The sequence below is a fragment of the Branchiostoma belcheri genome, unplaced genomic scaffold (genome assembly GCF_001625305.1).
Source record: "Branchiostoma belcheri isolate BF01 breed outbred unplaced genomic scaffold, Haploidv18h27 scaffold21, whole genome shotgun sequence".
Classification (NCBI taxonomy): Eukaryota; Metazoa; Chordata; class Leptocardii; order Amphioxiformes; family Branchiostomatidae; genus Branchiostoma; species Branchiostoma belcheri.
In genome coordinates, this window is record NW_017803602.1 from 366,104 (window position 1) to 390,427 (window position 24,324).

The following is a 24,324-nucleotide window of genomic DNA, read 5'->3' on the forward strand; positions in this document are numbered from 1 at the left end:
TGTGCAAGTCATTAAAACTTCTACTCTGTTCTGCACTTATTTTGCAAAAGCTTACTGTAATGACATGCAAATAACATTCATATTGGTGCCATGTGTGTAAGTTCAGACAATTCAGTATGATCATAACAAAAATATAGTCTAACATTTCATTATTAATGGATATGGCTACATTTATGTATTACATAGACTGTTCAGTATACATTAACCTTATCTGTCATTGTAACTGTCTATTGGAAGAACCAGACATGGTTTTGCCCATGTCATGCATGATACTTGCCACCATACAGCATTTTGAGAATAGTAGGTAGAACTAGTACTACTCAATGTGAAAATGTGGGCTTGTGTAAATGCAAAAAGTGCATACCATAAAATATTCTATGTTAATTTGTACATGACATTGTCATTATCAGTCTATTTTCATCTTCAATACTAGGAGGTTTAACATGTATATGGCAAGGCCAAAAAAACTTGCTTTAGGAAATGAAAAATAGAGGCAATTTTTTTTGTCTGTGTGTGTTTGTGTCTGTGTTTCTGACAAATTGGTGGTCAACATGAATGGATTTGATGATACTTGGTATGCATGCAGGTCTTGGGAGGTTGGATGAAGGTCAAGGTCCTCCTAGTGGCTGTCCTTGGAACTGCAGCAGAACGTCTGGTTTTTGTATCTTTTGTCCTGAACATACTACGGTTGCGATATTTAAGTGTCAGTTTGCTTTTTATGTTTTCAAGTCAGGAAAAAGTGGTGTAAGTTTGGGCCCCCTAGTTGCTTGTTTTGGAGCTACAGGGGCATTCTTGGTAAAATCTTTCGGACAGGAAAGCTCTCAAGAGAGGAACAACAGATGTTCATGATTTGGGGAATGTGGGTACGTAGCACAGATTTAGACTTAACCGTGGTCCTACCTAAAGTAAGTCACAATGCTTAATTTGCTTGTTTCTAAATTTAGGCATGACCAAGAGTCGCGAGTCAGCATGTGATATGTCACATGACCAATGTCAGACTGACAGACTAACCTGTTGGAAGCCTGGAAGGTGTGTGTATGCTGGTCCGTACCATAGAGTCACATCACGGGTGGGAGGAAACCAACAAGAGAAGTCCGTAATAGTAGAGTGTACGTATAAGTGATAAACTAGTATATTGGTGAGCGTAACTAGCTACTAGTATAATCTTTTGTGGACTTCTGTCCACTTGAAAGCTGGATTGTCAACCATGTAAACATTTGCGTAGTTCACCTCGCTAGACTAAAAGGACTGTCTTGACATAGGTCATCGGTGAGCAACAAAATATCCAGGTAAATTAGCAGGCGTAGAAGTCAAAAGTGAATTCTGGCAGAACAGGTAGAAAAGTAAATTCCGAGTGGCAGGTAAGCTATGCCTATGTCCAATTTTTTGCTTTTCTCATCCGAAATCTACAGAACTGAAATTTCTGGTTCGCTCGATCAAACCGACGTGACACACACTCCCTGGTGTAATGCTATGTACAAACATTCCTTTTGATATTTGCCTTTAGCTTTTCTCTCATAGGGCCGGATATGTAGCGATAATACTTATTCTCAGGCCGGCTTGGTCAGATCTTTCACGGACCGGTTAAACAAAACGAAACAGAGTTTGGTATGATTTTAGGGAAAAAATGGCTAAACGTCTGGTAAGGGAAGAAGTATTTTTAACACAGGTATGGCTACAGAAAAGGCAGGACTACTGGACCAGGCGGAGGGCAATGGGCACGTTCCTCCCCCTCCATACTCTGATGATCAGGGAGCAGCACCTTCCAGTCAGCAGCCACCTAACTATCCCAGCACCGGGAACACCTATCAGTACTATGGTGGAGTTACACAGCAGCCAGTAGGTCAGTCATCAGGTATATATTTCTTCGTCTTTCTTTATGCACCGCGTGAAAACGCAGTAAGTTAGACAAGATAGACTGAGAGATTGTGTATTATTTTCTCCCTATTAAATAGAACATGTTAACAACGAGGCAGTCCCGTTCCGTTTTTATCAGATCCGCAGCACACCACCGTGATTGTGGCTGGCCCCCAGCCCGTGTGCTACCTGCCGCCGGCACCTGTCCTCAGTAAGTACCCGGTGGGTATGGAGTGTCCCAGCTGTCACCAGCAGGTCCTGACCAAGACGGAGTACGTCAAGGGACAACTCTTCTGGGTCTCTGTTCTGTTTCTCTGTGTGTTCGGGTAAGTTCTCGTACGTTTTGCTTGTTACTGTGCTCTTATATTGGTTATTACACTGAACCTGGAGAGAGAACAGGATCCCACGTTATCGGAGAATCGCGGTACAATATTACAAGGCCCAGCGAATCATGTACTTATAGCCCCGCCCACCTTCGTCAAACGTAGGACTGTAATGATAGAAACATTCTTTTAAAGCCACTCTCTTATTGGTCGAACGCTAATATCGCCATGAAATCATTGCTTCAATTGCAAATTGTGATAGGCAGTCAGGATTTGTCTGATATCCAGTGCACTACGACGTCCGGCGGAAAATATTATGAAAAAAAACTAGCTCAAAAAGTATCACAGCAAAAACGGGTTAGTGCAGTAACTATATAGCTATATGACCTGAGAACGTAATATGATTAATATTATATAGCGGTGTGCCGCACGGCAAAATAACTAAGTGACAAAACACGTATAGAATGAACGTGTTGGCAAAACCCATCATGTATCTTCTCTTCCCTGTTGTCAGGTTCTGGCTGGCCCTGTGTTTTGTGCCGTGCTGTGTGAAGTCTGTGAAGGACGTCAGACACTCGTGTCCGCAGTGTAAGGCCGTTCTGGGAACCTTTCAGCGGCTGCGCTAGATTCTGACATTTCTGACAGAAAATATGTTTCATCCACAGTAGTGTTTTTAAAATTTCGTGGAAAGACTTTGCGTTTCTATATATTTTGTAGTATATTTAGATTACTGTCGTGTTCAGTCTGATGACTATCGAACAGTCACTGTCCTCTCGGCATTTGCCATAATTATCAATATGCATGCACAGGCTATATCATACTGTTCGCAGCCGTTTGTTACGTACAAAGTAAGATGAAGTGCTTTGTACACCCACAATCATACAAAAGGTGTTTGAAAAATAAATCATTTCAAAGTGATTTAGACATGACTGCTATAGCGCGAATACTTTCAAGTTCGAGTACATATAAATATATAAATATATATATGGATAATATCCCGCACGTGTACAGTTTCCTTATCATAATAGTTGCGTCGGAAGAGAGGTTTTTCTATATATATATATGTATACAGCGTTATTTTTACAAAGTAGGCGATGCTGGGCATGTATACATGTATACAATAAACACATCGAATTTACTTCTGTGTTTTCATGATTGACTTCCTACTGTAATCAACAAATGCATGCAAAATATGGTCTCCAATAAGCATTTATACAGCTCTAGCGGTAGTAAATAATCAAGACGTTATAGAATCAACCGCAACTAACCCGAGAAAGTCCTTCTAACAGCACAACGCCGGTATCTTCTATATCTTTATCGGGAGTTAGTGACAACGTTTTGACGTAAGTTCGCTCTTGGTTGTAGGAGTGTAAGTCGTCCCTCGGTCGTTCGAAGTTCTCGTCGAAGTAGTAGACGTGCGTTGTGTTGTCTCTGCTGGACGGAACAAACTCGTAGACATGGACCCAGTCGCAGAGGTGCATCATCATCACGACACCTGCAAAATACCACGTGCACGTCCGGGATTGGAGCAATACCACATCCAAAAAAGGGCAAAGCGGCTAAACAGTAAGGTAAATACATACAACTTCGGGAAGGATATACCAACCGTCCATATCTTAATCGACAGTTCTTGATAGCATCAACATAAAATAAGCAATGGATTTTAAAGTAGATCGCATTGAGTCGATCGCATTGAACGATGATTTTTTCAAAATAAAAAAAAAGAATAAAATTGATATCACCCACTCTGGTTCATTTAAAATACAATCCTTACCAAACAGCCCTGTACTTGGACTCCACTTGGTCTTGCTACATAGTTTAGTGGTGTCACAGAAACGCATCACTTCGGACTTGAGATTCTGCCCAAATTTAGGCCTCTGTATGAAAGGCAAAGTCCTATTCGGATATTTCTTCCGGTATTTGATCAAGTTCTCAAAAGCATGATGCACATCCTTTTTAACGTCTATACCTCGCGGTGTCAAGTTGATGGCAGATGCTTGTTTTAGTACGTGAGCCAGTCATAAGTTTCTCACGAGGATTTACTAACAAATATACTCTTAACTTGAGAGATATTTTTCCATTTCCTCATGAATTATGCAAATTAGGACCGGGTTTAAATAAATTGTGTTTAGTGATCTTCACCTTTACTGAACTATGGCAACGAAGTATGATAAATACTAAATTCCCGGCAATTACCACTATCACATTGTATAGTTATGAGAGCTAGCGGACGAGCTTTCACGTATCCTGGATGAAGATTTTTCACGGACTTGATAATATGTGTTTGTGCAGCCACGTCATCTTGGCCAATCAGAGCGCGTTACGCCGTGTAAAATGGTAAAAATTACCTTGATTTCATTTTATTGACGACACGTTCACAACACCCATTTTTGAACCACTCAATGGTCTGGAGGTCGTGCAAGGCACGGCCCCATTACTGGAAAGGTCGGTGTTTCTCGGTGAGAGTAACTCACGGAATTTCTGTGGGTGAATATTCACCAAAAAGTTTCCACAAGTCGGTAGTGCGTAGAAACGTTCCGCCAATAAAGAATTGCTCTGTAAAAAGGCAGTGTTTTGAACTTGATATGTCTACGTTAAATTGCCAAAGAAGAGTTTGTAACTACATGTAAAACCGGTATCTCAGGCTAACTAATGCATGTATCATAAACCACCCATTGTACGTGTATATATATATACGAAGTGTTACAGGCCCTGTCACAGTTCTTCATGACCCCTTTGACGTATATATGGCCTGTGTATAGTTGTGCATATCACCCGAGGGAATTAAAATAGTGTAATATTCGACCATCTGATTGAAGTGGACATAAAAGAGCATCTGCTGAAAGGCTATCACATGGCTCATTCTGGCGCATTCTAAGCCTCTACCAGGCTTCGGGAAGCGGCCGTAAAGAGTAGAATTTGGCCAAATAAAAAGATTACATGCCAGTTGAGTTGTTTCGCTAGAGGGGATTGCTGCTGCAAGTAACTTTAATCTTGGTATAAGAATTATTTTCTTGAGGAAAGAAAGGGTTTTCCTGCCATGCAACATGCATTGGAAAACCCATTAAAACTTATCCTGCTGCAAGAAACTTAATCGTATTGCGAGAATATTATTCTAGCTTCAAGAAGCCTTTTTAATGTTCTGCTTCAATCTTGGTATGAGAACCGTAGTCTAGGTACAAGAAATGCTATTAAGGGAAGAGTTTCAAGAAACTGATACTACAAAAGCTAAAAGATTCTTCGTGTAAGAACCCGAAATGCTTGCCACAAGAATGATACTCCTAAAATATTGGTTAATTAGCTGTAGGAAAAAATTCTTAGAAGAAGAACAACGTGGGTTTCTTGAATTTTATTGAAACGGAGATTCTTGTTGAAAGAATAACATTCTTGCTGACAGAAAAATTTTCTTTGCACAAGGAAAAACAAGAACATTTTGGTAGTGTCTAGTTTGCCACACATATATCTCTATTTGGCCCAACTCGCTCTATTTGGCGCTATAATTTTTCCAGCCTGGTAAAGACTAATATAACCTCGGTCGGCAGGTGTGTCGTGGCCTTTCGAGTGGTAAATATGTGCGTCGTGGCCGCCGTGTAAACTGGTAGACTACTCTAGAATTCCTTCCAACATTTTAGGTTCTTATTCTTTTGGAGTGGTTGCAAAAGTGATTAAAGTGAAGATCCTAGAGACCAAACAAATTATATCCTTGTTCCGGAAACACCTTATTAGATTAGTACGCCCCCTTTGTCCCCCTTATTACAATTGTGGCCCGCGGTACACCTGCGCCCCTCTTGTTCGGCTCCGCATCGGCACCTGTGCTCTCAATCACAGTCTGTTTACCCGAGGACTCTCTACCAGTGCCTCTTGTAGATGCGGGTGTCGTTGCGAATCTGTCATGCACTTCATGCTACATTGTCCATTATACAATAATGAGAGATCGGAACTTTTTGGCAATCTTGCAGATTTACTTGGTCATCTTGTCAACCTTATAATATGTCAGATAATGCTAAACTGCACTTTATTCTTAGAGGCTCCTCAATGTTACCCTCTATGTACAACTTTAAAACGATGCAACTCACTCAGGTTTACATTGGAGATACCAAGCGCTTCTAGCTCTGCTTGACTGTTTCTAACAGTTTCGGCAAATAAACAATATATTTGCCGTTTCTGTTGATCTGGGGAACATGTAGTTCATGTGTTATTGTACTGTAACATCGTTCTTGATGAATGAACATACATATGACTTTCAACCTTTGTTTGGTTTGATGTGCGCATCATTGCATTCTGTAAAATGTATTGACTCACATGCTTTGCATATTTACATTTACTTCTAAAAACATGACCCTAAATCTTGTTAATTTAAGAGCAAAGCTAGGGAAAGGTTGGCATAGATTCATTTATGTTCTGTTTTCTCTTGCTGACCACAGGTAAACTTCGCCAAGTCCATCCTGAGATGCAGACTATAGCAGGAATTCACGACGCCAAGTTGTGGAAGGATCGGGGTGTGCATGCAAGTTTTTCACGCAAGAAAAATAAGCATTGAATGCAGCAGCATCGTAGTCTGGGTGCCATCCGAATTTGTAACGGCTACGGGCAAATTCGGATGGCACCCAGGCTAGCAGCACCGTGAAAGCAAAAAAAATTCAAGAATAAAAAAAAAGCAATACTGACGCAAACACCCACACAAATGAATAAAATCCCTTACACAAAACATCACTATCATCACATAGTTAAGACAAAGGCTAGACCTGTTCCCCCTGTCCAATTACATACTTTGTAATGAAGCTGAAATAAATAAATAAAATAAATATCGTAGAAACACTGTACAGACTACTGCATGTCTCATGCCACAAGCCTATGTGTAAAGGCTGGCCCGACTACTCTCCAAGCAGAGGTTGGTGGGGATGATCGTTAGCGGGGGTAACGATCTTCCCCTCCAACCTCTGCTTGGAGAATAAGTCATAGGTATAGCGAAAAAGCAATTCCCTAGGGAATGCATTGGCGGAATTCTTAGAATATTTTCAACTCAATCGCAGTACTATACCAACGGCTCCGCCCCTGAGGCGTCGCCAAAAACACTTCAAGACAAACCGAATCTTGAGGCGAAACTAAAAAGACCGTTATACATATGAATAATAAAAATAGTAATAAATGTTACAGTCAATAACAAAATATGCCATATAATTAAAACGAACAATGAGAAAGACAAATTGAGACCTCTATTGTTTGCATACCTTTTTAAGTACGTATGTATGTGTTTATGGATGTATGTATGTATAGCACAAGAATGTACGATTGTTTTCAGACGAAACCATGTCAACAAAAAAAGCGTGTAAAGGGTATAGGGATCCCAGCCCCTACAAATGGATAACAAGGCTGGCAATGAAAACATACGTTGCCATGGCGACGGTGGTTGCTGTTAGGGTTATTGTTTGCATGGCATGCGCACTGCCATCATTTCATGATTTTGAGGAAGACTTATTGGTACCTGTTAAGTCTAGACAGATACAGTGCACTCCTCCCCTGAGTGTATAGTGAACGAGCCCCGGGGTCACAGAAAGTAGGGCCATCCGGGGCAGAGAGGTCTTCCCAAGGGTTTCCAGGAATGTGGGCATAGATGTGGGTCAGAGACATGCCTGTGGACATTCCATTCCTGTGGATAAAATGCCTGTGCCATTCCTAGAATTCTTGCAAACTGCACACAATACTGTACCATTAGGCTCCTCCCTGAGACGTCGCCAAAAATGGTTCAAACAAAGAAACAATTCAACACTAAAGTCTAATGTAATGCTAGACCTGTACGCCATCACTGTGTCTTATTCGGGTGCGGCTACCACAGAGAATGCATATGCATATGTTTTAGCTTCCAACACTACAGTCCGGTCTCACGCAACTTGTGCTAAACAAACTTTATTTGACACACCCAGCTTCTGGTGTCATTCAGATCACGTCCTCCGAGGCTCTGGCCTGGCTCTAGGCCTGGATAGTCCATGGTAGTTAGCGACAATACGGGCCCATATTGGGGTGGTGGTGGTAATTATAACGCTGGAGGGCGGCACCCAGGCTGCCTAAGCTCCACGACTCGAGAACTCAGTACATACGTACAGTGCCGACTCATAAATTCCGCAAAAAGCCAGTATGTGCCGGCTTGTCATGTACGTCGCTATGTACTGCCGCAAATTCACATATCAGCTTTGTATTCCTATGGTTTCGTAGCATTTTTATTTTTGGCCGGAATTTTTTTTATTCGCCCGCGCGCACTAGTTTTGGAGTCTTCAGCGGATGTCATCCATAAAATTAACTCGGTGTGGCCTAACAGCCCCCATACAGACAGGACGAACTTTTTTTGTCAGCAAAACCACAGGCAGCTAGCAGGCCTCAACTATCTTACAGTCCACGCCTCTATACCGGTTCGTATATGTTGGCATCCTTAAGCTTCCGTCTCGGGAGACGATGGAGTATGCGCCGTGGTCATTCTTCAGACACCGCCGGCTGTGGCTATAGAGTCCAATTCTGGAGCGGCATACTTTGCCGCATTTGACACAGGTTCGTATATAGTATAACTATAAACATGAAAGTCGAGACTGACTGGCATAGAGAAACAGAGAGAGAGAGACAAAGAATTGGCGTTAACGTATAACGTTAATGGCGGTAGTCTGTTACCAAAAGCGGGAACCGTGAACATTTAGGGAGAAGGGGGAATCTTTGATAGGCACACACGCGGCAGTGGGAGGGTTAAAAAAAGATACGAGTCAAGTTTCTTCACAGACATTAAACTCACCTGCCGATAGGTATCCATGGGTCAGCACATAACCAGCACGAAATGCGCATGCGTGAGCCTCCGGGTACCGTCTGGCATATGGTTCGTTTTTACTTGGTCGTGCTTATTACTTATCCTCTTCATCCCTTGCATGACACATGCCATAATATGGTTCGTTTCCATAGGTTATTAAACGACATTGATAAAAAAAGTCTAATTCCTCTTTTGCGGTAGAATAACGGCGGTTTGCTCATTGACCTTGACAACGGTCGGCTAGGTTTTACGATTTACACCTGTAAAAATGCACCTTGTGATATATCTCTGTGCTTCATCGTTCACTGTTGTACAAAGCGGACACCTCCACAGCACTGAGTTCTCGCTCAAAAATTAAGAATTATCCCCAGCATGTCCAGAACATGAGATATCAAACCGGGAGCTCTGCAATGTTGCTGATCTAATGGAGACTTCGTTGTGTTATAGTCTCCACCTGAGTCCACCAGACTTCTTTTGCGGGCTGAATGAATCGTAGAAATCGGCCTAAAAAGGGTATCAATTGGCAAGAGAAGCTAATTTTTTTACGATTCATTTAGCCCGAAAAAGAAGTCTGGTGGAGACTAATTGTGTTAATGGGATGAGCCATCAGTCAACTAACGTTATATGAATAATCATTGTCTCCAAATGAAAACAGTGACTAACAGTTAATTGTCACCCCAACTCTTTTATGCGAAAGAAGCAACAGATCTGAGTAATCTGAGTCCAAGGATTCAATAGATATTTATTGTAAGCGGAGAATAAAATCGACAGACATATTCTTGGGGGAAACGCCATATTGTCTAAACGTACTATATTCCCCACCCCTCCACCTCTTGTGTTTTTAGAGAGCAAGCTAACCAGATGGGCATTCAAACTCAGACAAGCTTTGTTAGACCATATCACATCCATGGCCATCCATCCATCTCGATCTGGTTTCCCCGCCGTACCCACAGCCGACTGTCAGCTCCTACCAGCGGCCCACTGACCTTTCGGTGTACTTAGTAACAGGTAACCAAAATAAGCAAACAGTCGGGAAACATCGGATGTGCTCGGGGAGACCAGGACGGCGTTGACAAAACATCGGCTTCTGACGTCAATCCTCGGGAGCGTTCGTAATCCGTCGTAACCTATCGAACATTTTGTTTACAATTGACCGCTCGACAATGAGTCCTAAAATATAAGGACGGTTTAACTCTGGTCGCGACCCAATTTAATACAAAATGTACCATATTACAATGGGATATGTATTGCAGTATATTTTTGCATGCATATAAATAGTTTACTCAATGTTATAGGACTGCTTATATGCTCAAATATTTTATTGTCGGTTTGATGCGCTCAATTTGGCGTTCTGCCATGGCGACGTATCAACAGGTTGTCTGCCTCTGATTGGTCGAGGCCGGTTGCTATGGTAAGCAATGCCGCCAGAACAAAACCTGGGATCCCCTTTCAAGTGGGCAGTCAGGGAAGCTTGTACGTGCTGAGTTAGGTGGCGAGAAAAGGCTGACAGTGACGCTAGCTTTGGATCTGGAGGTGTGCTGCCATTCCCACGACGATTCCGGTCAATCTCCAGAGTTACTGAGGGAAAGAGGCAAGCGGCCAGCGACATAGCTACGCAGCTGAGGAGATACACTTGCCAAATCGACAACCACCCTTCAGGCTAATTCCCATTTCCTGACTACCAATCTACACAACTCGATCACAGAGTTCACCAAGTATGGGTTGTGGGAGCTCCAAAGCCACCCAAGTCGTACCGGCCAGTCAAGCCTGGGATTCAACAGGAACGAAGACGAACGCCAAAGACGTCAGAGAAGGATCCTCCAAGAGTCGGAAGAGCAGAAAAGGTTCGGCCGGAAAGTCGAGCCGGGTGAAAAGACTATCAGGGTCGACCTCATCCATCGGAAGTCTCGACTCCAGCTCAGAGTCAGACAGAGAAAATAGACTTGTGTCCTCTGCAACATCCAAGGCGTCCAACAAATCCGGTGACAGCGGGCTGGGAGATGACTACGCTCATGTCATTACGGAAAGTTCTAACCCAAGTGCTGTGCAACAAGTAGAGACAGAGAGACGACCCAAAACTCCAGGTAAGTTGTGTGTATTCAATACACATCTCCCAGTCTTCGCACAAATGTGTGAACATGCACGTTAATTAAGCAACATCAAGGCGCTTTGAATTACCATGTGCATGCAAATCATTTACAATCTTTTGCACTTGTTTCCGATGCTAAGTTAAGTTCATCACACCTGCATATCTTTCCCGGAGTTGACGAATGACGTCGAAGACTCGTTAGACCAGGAAATTGCTTCCAAAACAGTGGATGCCTAGATACGGACCTGTTCAGGCGCGTTTTATCGACATAACCACCTAATGTATGGCTTCCTTACATCGCACTCTAATTTTTGCAAGTTCTGGTCAAGCCAAGCCAAGCGAACCCAAAAGACCTGCATGAAAAGACGCCCTTCTCAGGTGACTGGTGAAAAGAACACCGGTTCGGTTACTTAACACAAGTCGTCTTTCGTTACCAATTATCTTCTTTACAATGGCACTGATGACCTCAAAATTTAATCAGACCTCAGCCTTGATTAGATTTTCACACCTCATATCTCGTCTCCACCCAATGCCCAACACCTTTTAAGATTTGGACGTACGTACTCATGTTTAGGTTTTCTTTACCTGAGTACTTCCCACCCCCGCTGTGTGGGGGAGTGGCTCATTGTCCGGTTGTTTAGTGTTTAGCCGGTTGTGCTCCAAAGCTTTACACGTTGCTACGGGGGGTGGTTTTGTCACAACAGTGCGTGGGACATGGGATCACGGATTTGGATGAAACCTTTTGGCTCTGGGACTGGGAATCTACCTTTATCCTGTCGCCCTGCTCATTGTTTGCGGAGGTTTGTGGTCTCTAAGTAATAGATACAAAAGTAAACAGCCCGGACTTACTTTTGAAATCCAATCAAAACTTGTGACAAGAATGCAAATGTCAAGGATGTGAAAAAAATCCTCCTCAAAAGAAGACAAATCTAAAGGAGGAATAAATCATCATAAAAACAGGCCTCTGAACAGAGAACATTTGTTATTGCAGTTTCATGGCAACATGTGACCTTTGTAACTTCTGTCAAGGAGAATGTGGATGTTAGCTTCTGGCCGCTTTTCACATGCGTCAAATCACTACCATGCATCCTGTTTGCCTAAAATCACTCTACTCAATTAGATCTAGACATTGTTGGCTTAAAGTACAAAGGTGTACAAACTCATTACTAATGTTAGGCTGGTTGGCTTATCCCCAAAAACTGAAGTAGGAGGGTTTTAACAGAATACAGACATTATGATATTACACTTGAATTTTTCACATCATTAACCTTCCTGACTCTTCCTGTTTTCTGCAGATTTTGAGTTGACCGGACAAGCCATTAGCAGAACACGCAGTGGAAAGCAGAGGTCAGAAGACATCCTGCGGCAGCTACAACAAGAAGGTCTGGTGCGGCCTAAAACCAGCGGCGGTGGTCGATCACTGGCTTTCGAGGTCCAGCTGGGACCAGCCAACAAGTTACCACCAGTCAACCAGCTGCCTCCACCACGGCTGGCTAAACTGGAGAGAAGAAGGAAGAAGAAGAAGCTCACCAAGGAAGAGTTGGAAGAAAAGATGAGGAAAGCAGAGGAGAGAAGACAGGTGAGACTTGAAACATAATTTAGTGAAGGGTTGAAAAAGAAAAACTGCGGAGGCCTCTACTTTGATTAATTTATTTTAGTCCAGAGCACAATACCTCATGGACACTACTAAAATAGCTCAAGGATAAAGGTGATCAGTGTATTTGGACTGAGAAAACTTTGTGCTGCCATGAACTGGCAGTGAACAAAGGATGTCTGACGTCAGGAGTTACCTGGGGCAAACAGTGCTTTTAGGGAGGAGGTGGACTGGTAAATTCCAGTGCAGACATAATTAACTGCCATGAAAGACTTGGTTACCGTTACCAAACATAGGTTTTGTGTACATAAACGCCATTTCAATGAATGTGGTGTGTATTCATCAACATCATGGTTTTTGCACTGAGCACTTTTTGTCAAAGAAAAACACTAGTCATCAAAGCACCTTGCCAGACAGGGTGACACAACCATCAGTATTATACTGAGTGACAATAGAATGATGAAGACAATTTGTTGGCGCCTATCTACACATCAAAGACATGACAATTATCTGATCCAGCATTAATGGTGTCTTTTGTCCTTTATTCTGAAAAAGGCTTCTTTATCAATACAAGCAAAGAGAACGTCTGTTAGTTGACGATGGATTTACCTGCAAACTGATCTAAATTTTCCTTGTCCTTATGTTCACAGAGAAAAGAGCAGGAAGTCAGGGAGAAGGCCATCCAGACCAGAATAAAGGAGACCACACAGGATCCCATGGCAGCCTTCGCTGAACACCAGAAAGAACTGGCTGAGAAGGTGGAAGAAAAAGTAAATGAAGCTGAGAAAAAAAGAGAAGCCCATCTCAAGGCCCTGCGGGACAGGCTACGACAGAAGGAAGAGCATGCCAAGAAAGTACGAGAGGCCAAGTTGAAGGCACTAGAAAACCCTCCACAGGACATGGAGATTAAAGAGGACATTACTGCCACTAGCTAAGAGACTCCGTGCCATGTGCAAAAACTACTGCTCATCAGCACACACTACACTCTGTTCAAGACACCTACCTCAAGATCTGTGCAAGTTGCCTCAGGAGTGTGAACGTTTCTCTACAGTGTGGTTTGAGTGCTTCATCTGCATTGTATATTTGCCCAGTGGCAAGTACATTGAGCCACTTTAAATAATATAAGCCACTTAAACAGTGTCTAAAATGACAAATCACATTGACCTCAAAATACAAAGGGTTTATATTAAATTTGCCAATATAAACATACAAGGGTGCTTGGAATATTCAAAATGCAGTGAACATGAGCATTTTTGATGTGCAGTGATGTACCATTTACATGCCAAATGAGAATCAGTCGAATGCATAGAGGTCTACAAAACTGAATATTAACATTAATATGAAGGTGAAAATATGTGTGTGTTTATGTGTGCAGGTAACATGATGTATATATTAAGATACTATTGGCTACATGATTGCTGCATTAAAGACTTGTGTGTTGCAAACAGTGCCATGTAGATAGATTTATGTATATTTTGCATTTTGTACTAGTGTTGAAATGACACCAGTGAAACGTGAATACTATTTCATTATGAAAATCTGGACATGTTGTCCAAAATTTTTTCAGCACTTTAATGTTTGAGATTCACTACACAATAAAAAGCTGATATGAAATGAATGATCGTCTCTTCTTCATGGTGCAAAGTATGTGTTGAAAACAAGTAGTCCAGGAAATGGGTTCTTCAATGTGGTTACTGTATTTCGGACAAACATCATCTAAATAGTCAAAGATGTCGGCAGTCTTAAAAATGTACATAAAACATTTCAAGTAACATTCTATATGGCCTGGATGCATCAAATCTTGTCAGAGGTCATATGAAATGTCCTGTATTTATTGTGAATATCCTATATGGATGGGATGAAAACACCAGATTGGTACAGATTTGACTTTGCTTCCATTACAGAATGTTTCTTTTAGGCACAAATATCCTGCCTGCACACTTGTATAATTGTTGGAAAGATCACAAATGGCTGATCACAGAGCAGCTAATATCAGGGTGCATGGCTTGTTTACACTGCTGCCCTGCTGTTACCATGGTGCTCCAATTAAGGCCATTCATGGCTCCCACCACCACTGGAGTGTGTATGGCTCATTATAGATTCACAACACACACAGGTCGATATGGAGACAATCAACCTTAATAACTTGTGGGTTAAGACCACTTTATACACAAGACGTTTCCCAGGGCCTAGTTATTCTGAACCTTTTTTTTTTCAAAAGCAAAGAAAATGTATCCACCAATTTTGTACCAATAATTTCCTGCTAAAGTTTGTCCTCATTGATGGCTATCTTTTATTAGCCAATTTACAAAGGGCTAGCTAAAATACTGGGTGCCAGTAGAGCCTCTTTTTTTTTACGATAAAAAGGAGGTTGACACTGCCAGAGTAATGGTGGTGGGTACTCTTCAAGCAGAGGTTTGGGTTTTGGCTTATTTTTGGTGTGTTTTTTTTTTTCTCAGGATTTCTTTTTGCACTATTATCTTATTTTTATGTGCTGGTGCAAAAAAGAAAGCTCAATAAAAAAAGCCTACAAACACACCAAAAATAAGCCAAAACCCAAACCTCTGCATGAAGAGTAGTGGTGCATGGTGTGTAATTCAACATCACTGCACTATAGACAGAAAATTCTTTCTAATTGCCTTTGACACATGTCATGTCTACAAACCTCCCGCCAGGGTTGCTAGGAGACAGAGGTCCCTGACATCAATATTTCATGAGCAGCCATGGATACATTGTCTCTCAGGAGCAATCATAGTAATAACCTGGTGTAAGCAGGGGCAGTGTCTTGTTTGGTGACAGTATCTTAGGCAAGGAGAGCTTTATGTGCAAGAAATTTCACAAATATTTTTCCCCTCTTTTGGCTAATTCTACGGTCCATACTCCCATAGGAAGGCCTGGTGGAATCTAGCCAAGGGCAATCTAATAATAATAATAATAATATACTGTTCTTGGTGGCAAATGAATACAGTTCTATAAACTGGTATCAAACTGTCATTGGCACACCAAATCAGTGTGTGACATCGATAGTCTTAAAAGTTCCGTTCCATCGTGCCTTGTCTGCTGCCTGTTCCCGCAGCCATTTCAGCATGTAGGGCGCCGTCTGGACATTCTGATGGAAGTACAGCTTCACATCATCGACCAGGCAGTCGAGAAGGCCTCCACGGGGCCTACCTCTCCTAGGTGTGAGTTTCTTACTAAAGGCGATGTTAAGTGCCTTTTGAGCAGGTGAATCAAGAGGCATGCGTAATATATGTCCAAAGAGTGTCCACCTACGTCGATGTACTTCGTTGTGCAGCGGTGAAGCCTTACACTTCTTATAGAGTTTGCTGTTAGAGATGTAGTTGGCCAGGGGTAGTAATAGCCGGCTAAGCGTCGTAGCTGCTTGCGATGCCATCTGTCTATCTTGCTAGCTACCTGTTCCGTTAAACCCCAAGTTCCGGCATTATACAGTAGGACAGGAAGAACATACACGTGGAACAGCTTTAGCTTCAGCTCCAGAGAGACAGCCTTTGCTCCCCACATGTGCCACATGCTCTTCATTGCAAGGTTGGCCAGCTGGATTCTGCCTTCGATGTCATCTGCTATGCCAAGACGTGAAGGGCAATCTAAGATCATGGTTTAATGGGACTCTTAGTAATACATTTGTGTATATACAGTTAGGTCTCTCAAGACAAGCTTTCATTCATTCTGTCTTGTTGATCTTATGTTTTCTGAGGCTGACTCATTTAGGTATCTGGAAGAAAGACGTTGACTTATGTAACCATACTAACCATTCAAGTACAACAGATATCATCACCATGAAAGTACATTGTAACCTTCTTGAATTCATTAATTTTTTAATGTTACGTGAGACCTTTGTAGTCTTATTTTACTTGAACCAGCATGAATATCATTGTGTGATATATAATGTGTCAATAGCTTTTTTTTATCAAAGATCAAATTTCTTTTCCGTCAAAAAGGGAAAGAATAACAAACTAAATCCTCCAACTAAAATCCTCACAATTCAGTTCAAATAAAAAAGTGGATCAAAATAAATTTACCAGACCAATGCATATTAATCCAGGGAAATGTGGAGGCTATTGATTGCTATGGCAGTCTGACATACTGGTAGAATAAAACAGCAAAAAGGTAATTTTACCACCTGTGCTGATGCAAGCAATTAATCCCAAAAATATTCAACATTCACTTGCAAAGAACAGTGATGTTTGTTTTCAACATATTCAGAGAACCATACAATGTTAAAGCATTAGAACTCCTGTGAAAATCTTGCATTGTGTGAAGTTCCCTTTACCCAAAATAATGTGACACTGCTGCCTTGTAGCACATTGCAGCATACACAATTACAGAAAAACATGTACAACTGTTCCAGAATTTTTTTCAATAACAGACTCCAGCCTCAATGAAATATATATCCAGAAGCATACACTTGTAAACAGGGCAAACTTGCAGATTGATTGTAACAATAATTCCAATGTTGGTGATTTCCAACATCATTAAATTATTATTTATGCCCAGATACATATGACTATATAATACACCAATTATGTACACATGGAAAATTCTTTTAGTGATGTTGAAAGTGTGTGCTTTCTTAAATACGGCATGCAGAAAGTTGTGAGTGTTGACAATTAGTACTCTGACTAAAGATACTGCAAGATATTTTGCTTTCAATTTGGTATGCTATGAAGTACAGCACAAAATGCTACATCAGCATATGATTATGAGAAGACTTTGTAAATATGAATGCAATGCTAACAATTGTTTTTGATGAATACATATAGTAAATGTCTTCCAATGTATCTTTAATCCTGGTCTGTTTTACATTCCTTCTTTGCAAGGTTACATGTCAGAACTACACATTCTGAAATACAAATGCTTCTACAATTTGACAGTGCATAAATTAACTCACCACTGGAGTTAGTATTTACAGAGTATCAGTGGAAATTCTTAAGTTGTTGCATGACCCACACAAGACCCACATTCCTGGCCATCTTGAATGACAATTAGAACTTTCATACTTTTTTTCAACACTTTTTTCTCCATTTCTTGCAATGGCATAGACCAAAATGAAGAAGTAAAAAGCAAGTTTGTATTCTTGCCATTCAATGAATATGTTTGACAGTGTCTATTTCTGCCTATCTTTAATATTTCTGCAAAAGATGCACATTCTATAACTACAGAGTTGCTACAATGCTGCTATACAAATATTTGTCCTTTTGAAAAAAGAGAAATATAGAATTCTGTACAACAACACACAGCTACATCTTATCTTGCTCAGTACTTGGCAACAAGGTTCTCATTTCTTAAACTTTTTGATAACCTACATTTTCCTATGTACAGTGCCCTTCACTTTATAAGTCTTCTATGTTAATCACTTTTAAGAGCAATTCATTTTTCCATGCACCGTGACATGGATAATACTTGACATCTACAGACAGAGCTTTCTCTCCTACACAGCAATGATTTTCGAATAGAAGGTATACATGTATGTATATGTTATATTGAAGGAGATGGCTTGTACTATCAGAAATGGCTTTACTACTATAAACATCATTGGAAAATTACTTGAAGGAATGTCCTAGAAATAGCTCAAAAGACTAAACTGTACGGATATTTCTGCCAAGAGACTTTTACAGAGATTTACATTGTCAATTTCAGAGAACAAAGTAAAACAAGGTAGAAAACTACCATTATAGACACATTTGAATTTCAGTTCAACTTTTTTGTCCTTTTTCCCCACCACTTGTATGCTGCATTAGATAGAGAGGGATGTAGGTCTTGTGTTGCTTGTCTTGGAACACATACATTCCAACATTAACGTACAGATAGATAGATAATAAGGCCAATGATCCCCAAGGCTATGAGGCCCACAATCAGTATGATACACAGCTTCCGCCGGGACTTTTTCTGTAATGACAATTGAAAATAAACTGTCAGGATATACCTCATCATTGTGAGTCTGTTCACAGCATGATACAATATCAATTGTACCAATAATGTACATGTACATGGTCACCTAATCTCAGTGAAAGCCCTTGGCTAAAGCAAAGAACAAATCATTCTAAATTCTATCTATAACTTTCTATGGTACATGTAAGTTACTACAGCCTTGCCAACTCTACAGCAATGTAACACCAAACAGGAAACAAGTAGAAGTAAAAAAAAACAGCCTTTTTTCTGCACATTGCAAGATTGAGATTTTTAGGTTCTTTAAGTTCCATTGCACTCCTTTCTAGAACAGCACCTTGGTTTGAGTTGTTGTTTTACTTCTTCAGTGTGAAGTAGAGAATTAGGGCTACAACAGCCCCCACTATCAACAGCACAATTAGTAGGATGCACATCTTGCGGCGTGACTTTTTCTGGGAAGACAAAGATTTTTTTGTAGGTTCAGATTCTGACTGGATGAAGGAGTCTTGTTCAGGAGACTAGACAGGTGTTCTTTTTCTGTGAATCAGTTACAGATATTGATTGGAATCATTGTGCATATTTGGAGATGACAGTTCATTAGGTTTTCAGCAACATCTACCAGCAGTGCTTTCTATCAGAGCAAGTGGATTTCAAAGATAATTGAATAATTTCTTCATTGATTTGTTTGTACTAACAAGGCATAAACACAGATCATTGACTTAATCTGAAATAGCTAAAGATAGTTTAGATTAGAAGACATAGACATAATACATTTCATAAAACAAAAATATCATGACTTTAATTCAATTGTAAAGAAGTTTTATTTGTTGTGTTGTTAGTGTGGGGAAGACATCTTCAGTAAGGCCAGGATGGGAAGTGCACTGTCTATACATGTAGGTAACAAGAACATAAGTTTGACATATAGATCTAGAAGAAAAACAATGACATTGCCATACCTGGTAGTCAGAGGCTTGTCGCAGCTGCTGGTTTCCTGACTCCACATGGATGGCAGCACTTTCCACATTAGCTTCTATGGAGTCTGTAAGAGGTGAAACAAAGTCCTTACACATGGGCACTCTCATTCTAGTGATATAAATGGTACATAAAGGTGTCTGCACATGTTTGTTATTCTTGTAAGCAGATAAATGCCACACGTACAGTTGATAAGGCATGGAGACAGAATAGTTTTACCTAGTCTAGGAAATATATTTTCCTACAGTCAAAAGTTCTATTTAAAACTGTGTGTGGTATGTAATTTCTCTTTGTTCATGGGGACTAAGGTGAAAAGTCCTTTAGATTGGAGTGCAGATGTTCTCACCTATCATCTCTCCCTGTTCATGGACCATTGTGGCCAAGTCTTTGAAGATACTGTTCACATCCATGATGTCAGCCTAGGGAACATAAAAATGTACAGTGAGTCTGCAGTATACATTTTTATTCCGATCACAAGAAAAGTGTTCAACTATCACATCATGTAATCATATGACAAGTTATGAAATCATGGACACTATTGTATCTGTATCTGTCATTTGTCTGTATAGCCAATATTACGGTTTAACACAAAAGCTTCTCACAGCTGCTTCTTATATTATATTATATAATATTGAACAACCTGTCACACCTGGCCTTGGCACATCTAACTGCAAGCTATCTAGTGAGGCTGCCTATGTAGTACTTGGTGCGGAGCCTGGTCTTACCTCCAGCTGCCTGATGGCTGTCTCTCTTTCCCGGATCATCTCCAGGTTACTCTCCTCCTCCATCATCTGTGCTGTCATGCTGGAGCCGCCCTGGTCTCTACAGGTGATGACAGAGGGAACAACTTTAGGAAAGTGGAGAGCTAGCCTACTCTTCTGTTACTGAGTATGTCACTTCTGCCATTATAAGTATAAGACCTTTGTCCAATTTGAAAATTAAGACGTTGATGCAAAGTACAAATGTGAATATTTAGTTTATGACATACATGTATGACTACTTTTCAACTGGACTCACCCGTCAATTGCAATAAGTTGTCCGTCACCCGTCCTTATATCATCATCAAAGGGATTCTGCAACAGGTATTACGTATCAAAAATTCAACAACTGCAGTTGCTTAACATTTCTTGCAATTACAATGATCATCATTTTGGATGCATATGCATGTGATGGTAAAAAAGTAAAAGAATATTATTATTATATTGCACAAAACGGATACATCAATGTATACAAAATGGAAAAAAAAAATTAATCAGCACACTGGTAAATTTTAACTGCTAAAGTGATGGGATCCCCTAATAGTGTAAAAACAAAATAAAAACAAAACAAAACAAAAGCCAAACTTACAGGGGATGTGCTTGCATTACTTACTGGGGGTAACCCAGAGTTAGCGCGAGCTCGCGACACACATTCTCTCTCCTTCTCCGCAGCACGACGTTGTACAGTCTGAAAGTTGTTGAGCGCTGTGGAAAAGTCGTTGGTCAGGCGCTCACGCTGCATTTTTCTCTGCCTCTGTGGATTGAGCAAAATAGAATACAAGACATCTTAATGAAAGACTGCAGCCTTAGGGCTTAATAGTCAGAAGTTACTTGGAAGAACAAGGACATGTGTCAGGTAGAAAGAAAACCCAAAGAAGGTGCTACCTGTTCTGACTGTGATGAAGGGTTCGGCAAGTTGCTCAAGTCCTTCAGGTACTTGTTTGTGTCCTTGGCGAGCTGGTTCGTGTAGTGCTGCATCTGGTGGCTGAGGACAACAGGACAGGTACCTTGATCAGTAGGAACGGGTGTCTAATATTTCACACGTCAGCCTAGTCTGCTGTGGACCATTGACACTAGTAGTGTTAATGACTACATCTGCATGACTGTAGACCAGTTCAAACCTGGTGCATTAATCTATGGTTGTATCTAAGTGTTAATGAGGTTGACTTTGTATTAATTACAATCAATCTGCCCTTGTTAAGCAAACTATATATCGGATAGATTACTACACCAGTGTTTTTCCACAAGAGACATAACATGGCACGTCAGTCCCTTACCAGTGGCTTCCACATACAAAACATTGATTCTGTAAAGTAGTAGTACATGATTCTCCACTCACAGTTTGTCTCGTAGCTCATGTGTGTCCTGTGCTGTACCAAGCTGGTTGACCATGCGTTGGACCTGGGACACTAGATATGGCAAATACATATAATTTGTTACTTTATCAGAACCACAAGAACTTAAACAAAATGTTACTTCTCAAAGGAACTACAGATTTAGAAAATTCTTAGTTCTAGTATTTTAGTATATGAAGAGTGTATGATAAACTGCTACATTTGTAGTATGATGAGGGCTCAAAATTAATTTTTGGGAGTAGGTGCACTGGTGCACCCAACCTAAAAAATTTGGTGCACACATTTTTTTTGGGGTGCACCATATGAAACAAAATCTAATTGCAGGTCTTACTGCTTCCATTCTGAGCTTAAATCTAAAATGAGAGCTAACTTCAAAATTTTAAACAAATACTACAACAAAGATCTTATTATTTTTCTGATACTTAAAGACCAAGAATATCCACTATTAATTAGTATTATACATTTCTAATGTTAAAAATTCCTACAAAAATATTTGGGTGCACCAGTGCACCCACAGAAAAAAAAATTAGGTGCACAACTCCAAGTTCGGGTGCACATGCACCCAGTATTTCGAGCCCTGATAATACTACGTATATACCATTAGGCATTACTGGCTCAGTCTCCCATTTTGTGTAAGTATACTCACTGATACCTATACTGTATAATCAGCAGCACTACAGATGTTCATAACCTACCATTGCTGGTAATCTTCTGAACATTGGAACTGACACATTGCGTGAGTCTGGTGAACTCGCTGGAACTGTCTCTTCCTGCAGGACAAACACATTTTGTGATGTTTTAACCAAATTCCACAACAAGCCTGCTCTCCAAGCAGAGGTGAGAGGGAGAGAACGTAGCTACATAGGCTATTCCGACATGGCTAGCTAAGGGAGGCACAGAGAGGGAAATGTGCCTCCCTTAGCTAGCCATGTCGGAATATCCTGCGTTCTCTCCCTCTCACCTCTGCTTGGAGAGTAAACAAGCCAGGAGTTGTGTTCAGTTCTATCCGAATATACTAGTACCAATATTTTCTACTCGAACATTGCTGACATCACAAAACTCCATTAAGGTGCAAAAGTGATCACCACTACTTGTGTTGTCCATAATAGGTTTGACAAACACATAAGGAACAATATCAGCCACAATGATCATGAAATACAATAGACTGTACAGCACACTTACACTGGTGATATACAAATGTACAAGCAACATATGAGGTACATGTATGTACAAGAGCATAATAATAAGCTAGTAGGAAATGGCAGGGTTGGGTTTGAAGCATAGCAACATCAACTATGTAAATGTAGCAGTTATGCTGAGTGCATATGTCCATATGCACCCAGTATTGCACACTGCTCCCTGGGTAAGTCACAGACAAAACATTCCCACATCAGCAATGCTGTGAGTATCACTACATGCACCACTACAAACAGTGTAGTAAACACATTTCCAACACACACATGTACAGGTGATGCATGGAGAGGGGCAACTCCAAAATTGAACTAGAACATCACATCACAGACTGCATAAGTTTAAACATGCTGGAACTAGGGTCCTACCCACCGATGCCATTTCCTAACAGCTGGACAGCTACAGAAGGGAAAGGAAGAAAACCAGGATAAATCTCTTCTAATGAACACACAGGGAATGTGCTGTGTTAATAAATAAATCAAGGTTAGAGGAAAGTACTAGTAAAGTAGTATCATCAGGAAAGAACAAAGATGGGAAAATGAAGAATGAAGATGCATTGGTGCAAATTGCCGACTACAGCTACATGAAAATCCAGTAAATGTAGTCTTGTACATCAGTACACAGTGAGAAGAGTTGTGTCCTGCCTTGAAACCGTCTTTTTTCTGAATGTCACCATATACTGATGGTTGAAAATCATAGGTATTCTAGTGAAGCGATGTAAACTACAACAAGTACAAGCAACTCTACATAATGCACTTTTGAATAATCATTCAGCTGTACATGTACTTATATATACCTTTCTGAATTAACATTTGTGACCTACTCCCTCTCCCATGTGGTATACTCACCAGAGGCTCCGGCATGGTATGATGCCCGGCCGGGGTCATCTGAGTACTGACTGAACGACATGTTGATTTCTGCACAGAAAGTGGTCTCCAAACGTCAGCAACCTTAATTTATGGACACTGTGCTTGTTTCAATATCCCAAATAAGCTGATAGATGTCTCTCTGAGAGCTATCTTTGGTCCTGAAATTTGATACATAAAATGTTATGAATATGAAAGAGTGACAGTGTAATTGTCAGATTCCAACCAACATAAAAAAACATATTCACTCACTCTTCATACATGATTGTACAACCTCCTTACTACCATACAATATCCAGTTTATCATCTATTGTTCCCCATCTCATGACTGTTAGTAAACATAAGACGTATATGTGCGTGTATGCATTATAACATGAGATAATAATTTGATTTATATTATATAATCATCTTCAATAATTTCGTATGCAGCCTTTGTGATGTTCCATAACAGACGAAACAATAATCTTTTGACTACCGGGTACAACTTACCATAATCATGAGAATGGTTTAGTCTAAGTGACAACTTTGCTTGATAGAAATTCTTACCACTTCGACTACCTGTTTTTGAGCGCCCCGACAGAAGGAGAAATGAAATTATACTGACATTTCCTCTTCCTGTCCT

The 24,324-nt window shown here is 40.6% G+C and overlaps 2 protein-coding genes across 6 annotated transcripts; one reads left to right on the forward strand and one right to left on the reverse strand.

Moving 5' to 3' along the window:
- The first annotated feature begins 931 nt into the window (after nucleotides 1-931).
- LOC109469833 (stathmin domain-containing protein 1-like) lies at nucleotides 932-15,089 on the forward strand. Of its 2 annotated transcripts, XM_019768558.1 has the most exons (6): nucleotides 932-1,109; nucleotides 1,670-1,843; nucleotides 1,997-2,183; nucleotides 2,695-2,768; nucleotides 12,355-12,638; nucleotides 13,304-15,089. In XM_019768558.1, exons 1-6 carry the CDS (start codon nucleotides 947-949, stop codon nucleotides 13,586-13,588), a joined length of 1,167 nt encoding a protein of 388 aa, XP_019624117.1. In that variant the 5' UTR covers nucleotides 932-946; the 3' UTR covers nucleotides 13,589-15,089. The 2 variants fall into 2 exon arrangements, with proteins under 2 accessions (XP_019624117.1, XP_019624116.1); XM_019768557.1 differs by lacking the exons at nucleotides 932-1,109; nucleotides 1,670-1,843; nucleotides 1,997-2,183; nucleotides 2,695-2,768 and adding an exon at nucleotides 10,373-11,054 and having other exon boundaries at nucleotides 13,304-15,076.
- A 1,171-nt stretch (nucleotides 15,090-16,260) lies between these two features.
- Nucleotides 16,261-23,890, reverse strand: LOC109469834 (syntaxin-12-like). Of its 4 annotated transcripts, none has more exons than XM_019768560.1 (10): nucleotides 23,685-23,890; nucleotides 22,341-22,415; nucleotides 21,630-21,699; nucleotides 21,176-21,275; nucleotides 20,880-21,044; nucleotides 20,550-20,605; nucleotides 20,258-20,354; nucleotides 19,879-19,951; nucleotides 19,517-19,599; nucleotides 16,261-18,560 (listed from the first exon to the last, which is right to left on the reverse strand). In XM_019768560.1, exons 1-10 carry the CDS (start codon nucleotides 23,743-23,745, stop codon nucleotides 18,468-18,470), a joined length of 873 nt encoding a protein of 290 aa, XP_019624119.1. In that variant the 5' UTR covers nucleotides 23,746-23,890; the 3' UTR covers nucleotides 16,261-18,467. The 4 variants fall into 4 exon arrangements, with proteins under 4 accessions (XP_019624119.1, XP_019624120.1, XP_019624118.1 ...); XM_019768561.1 differs by lacking the exon at nucleotides 16,261-18,560 and adding an exon at nucleotides 18,898-19,012 and having other exon boundaries at nucleotides 20,904-21,044; XM_019768559.1 differs by lacking the exon at nucleotides 16,261-18,560 and adding an exon at nucleotides 18,898-19,012.
- Nucleotides 23,891-24,324: the final 434 nt, after the last annotated feature.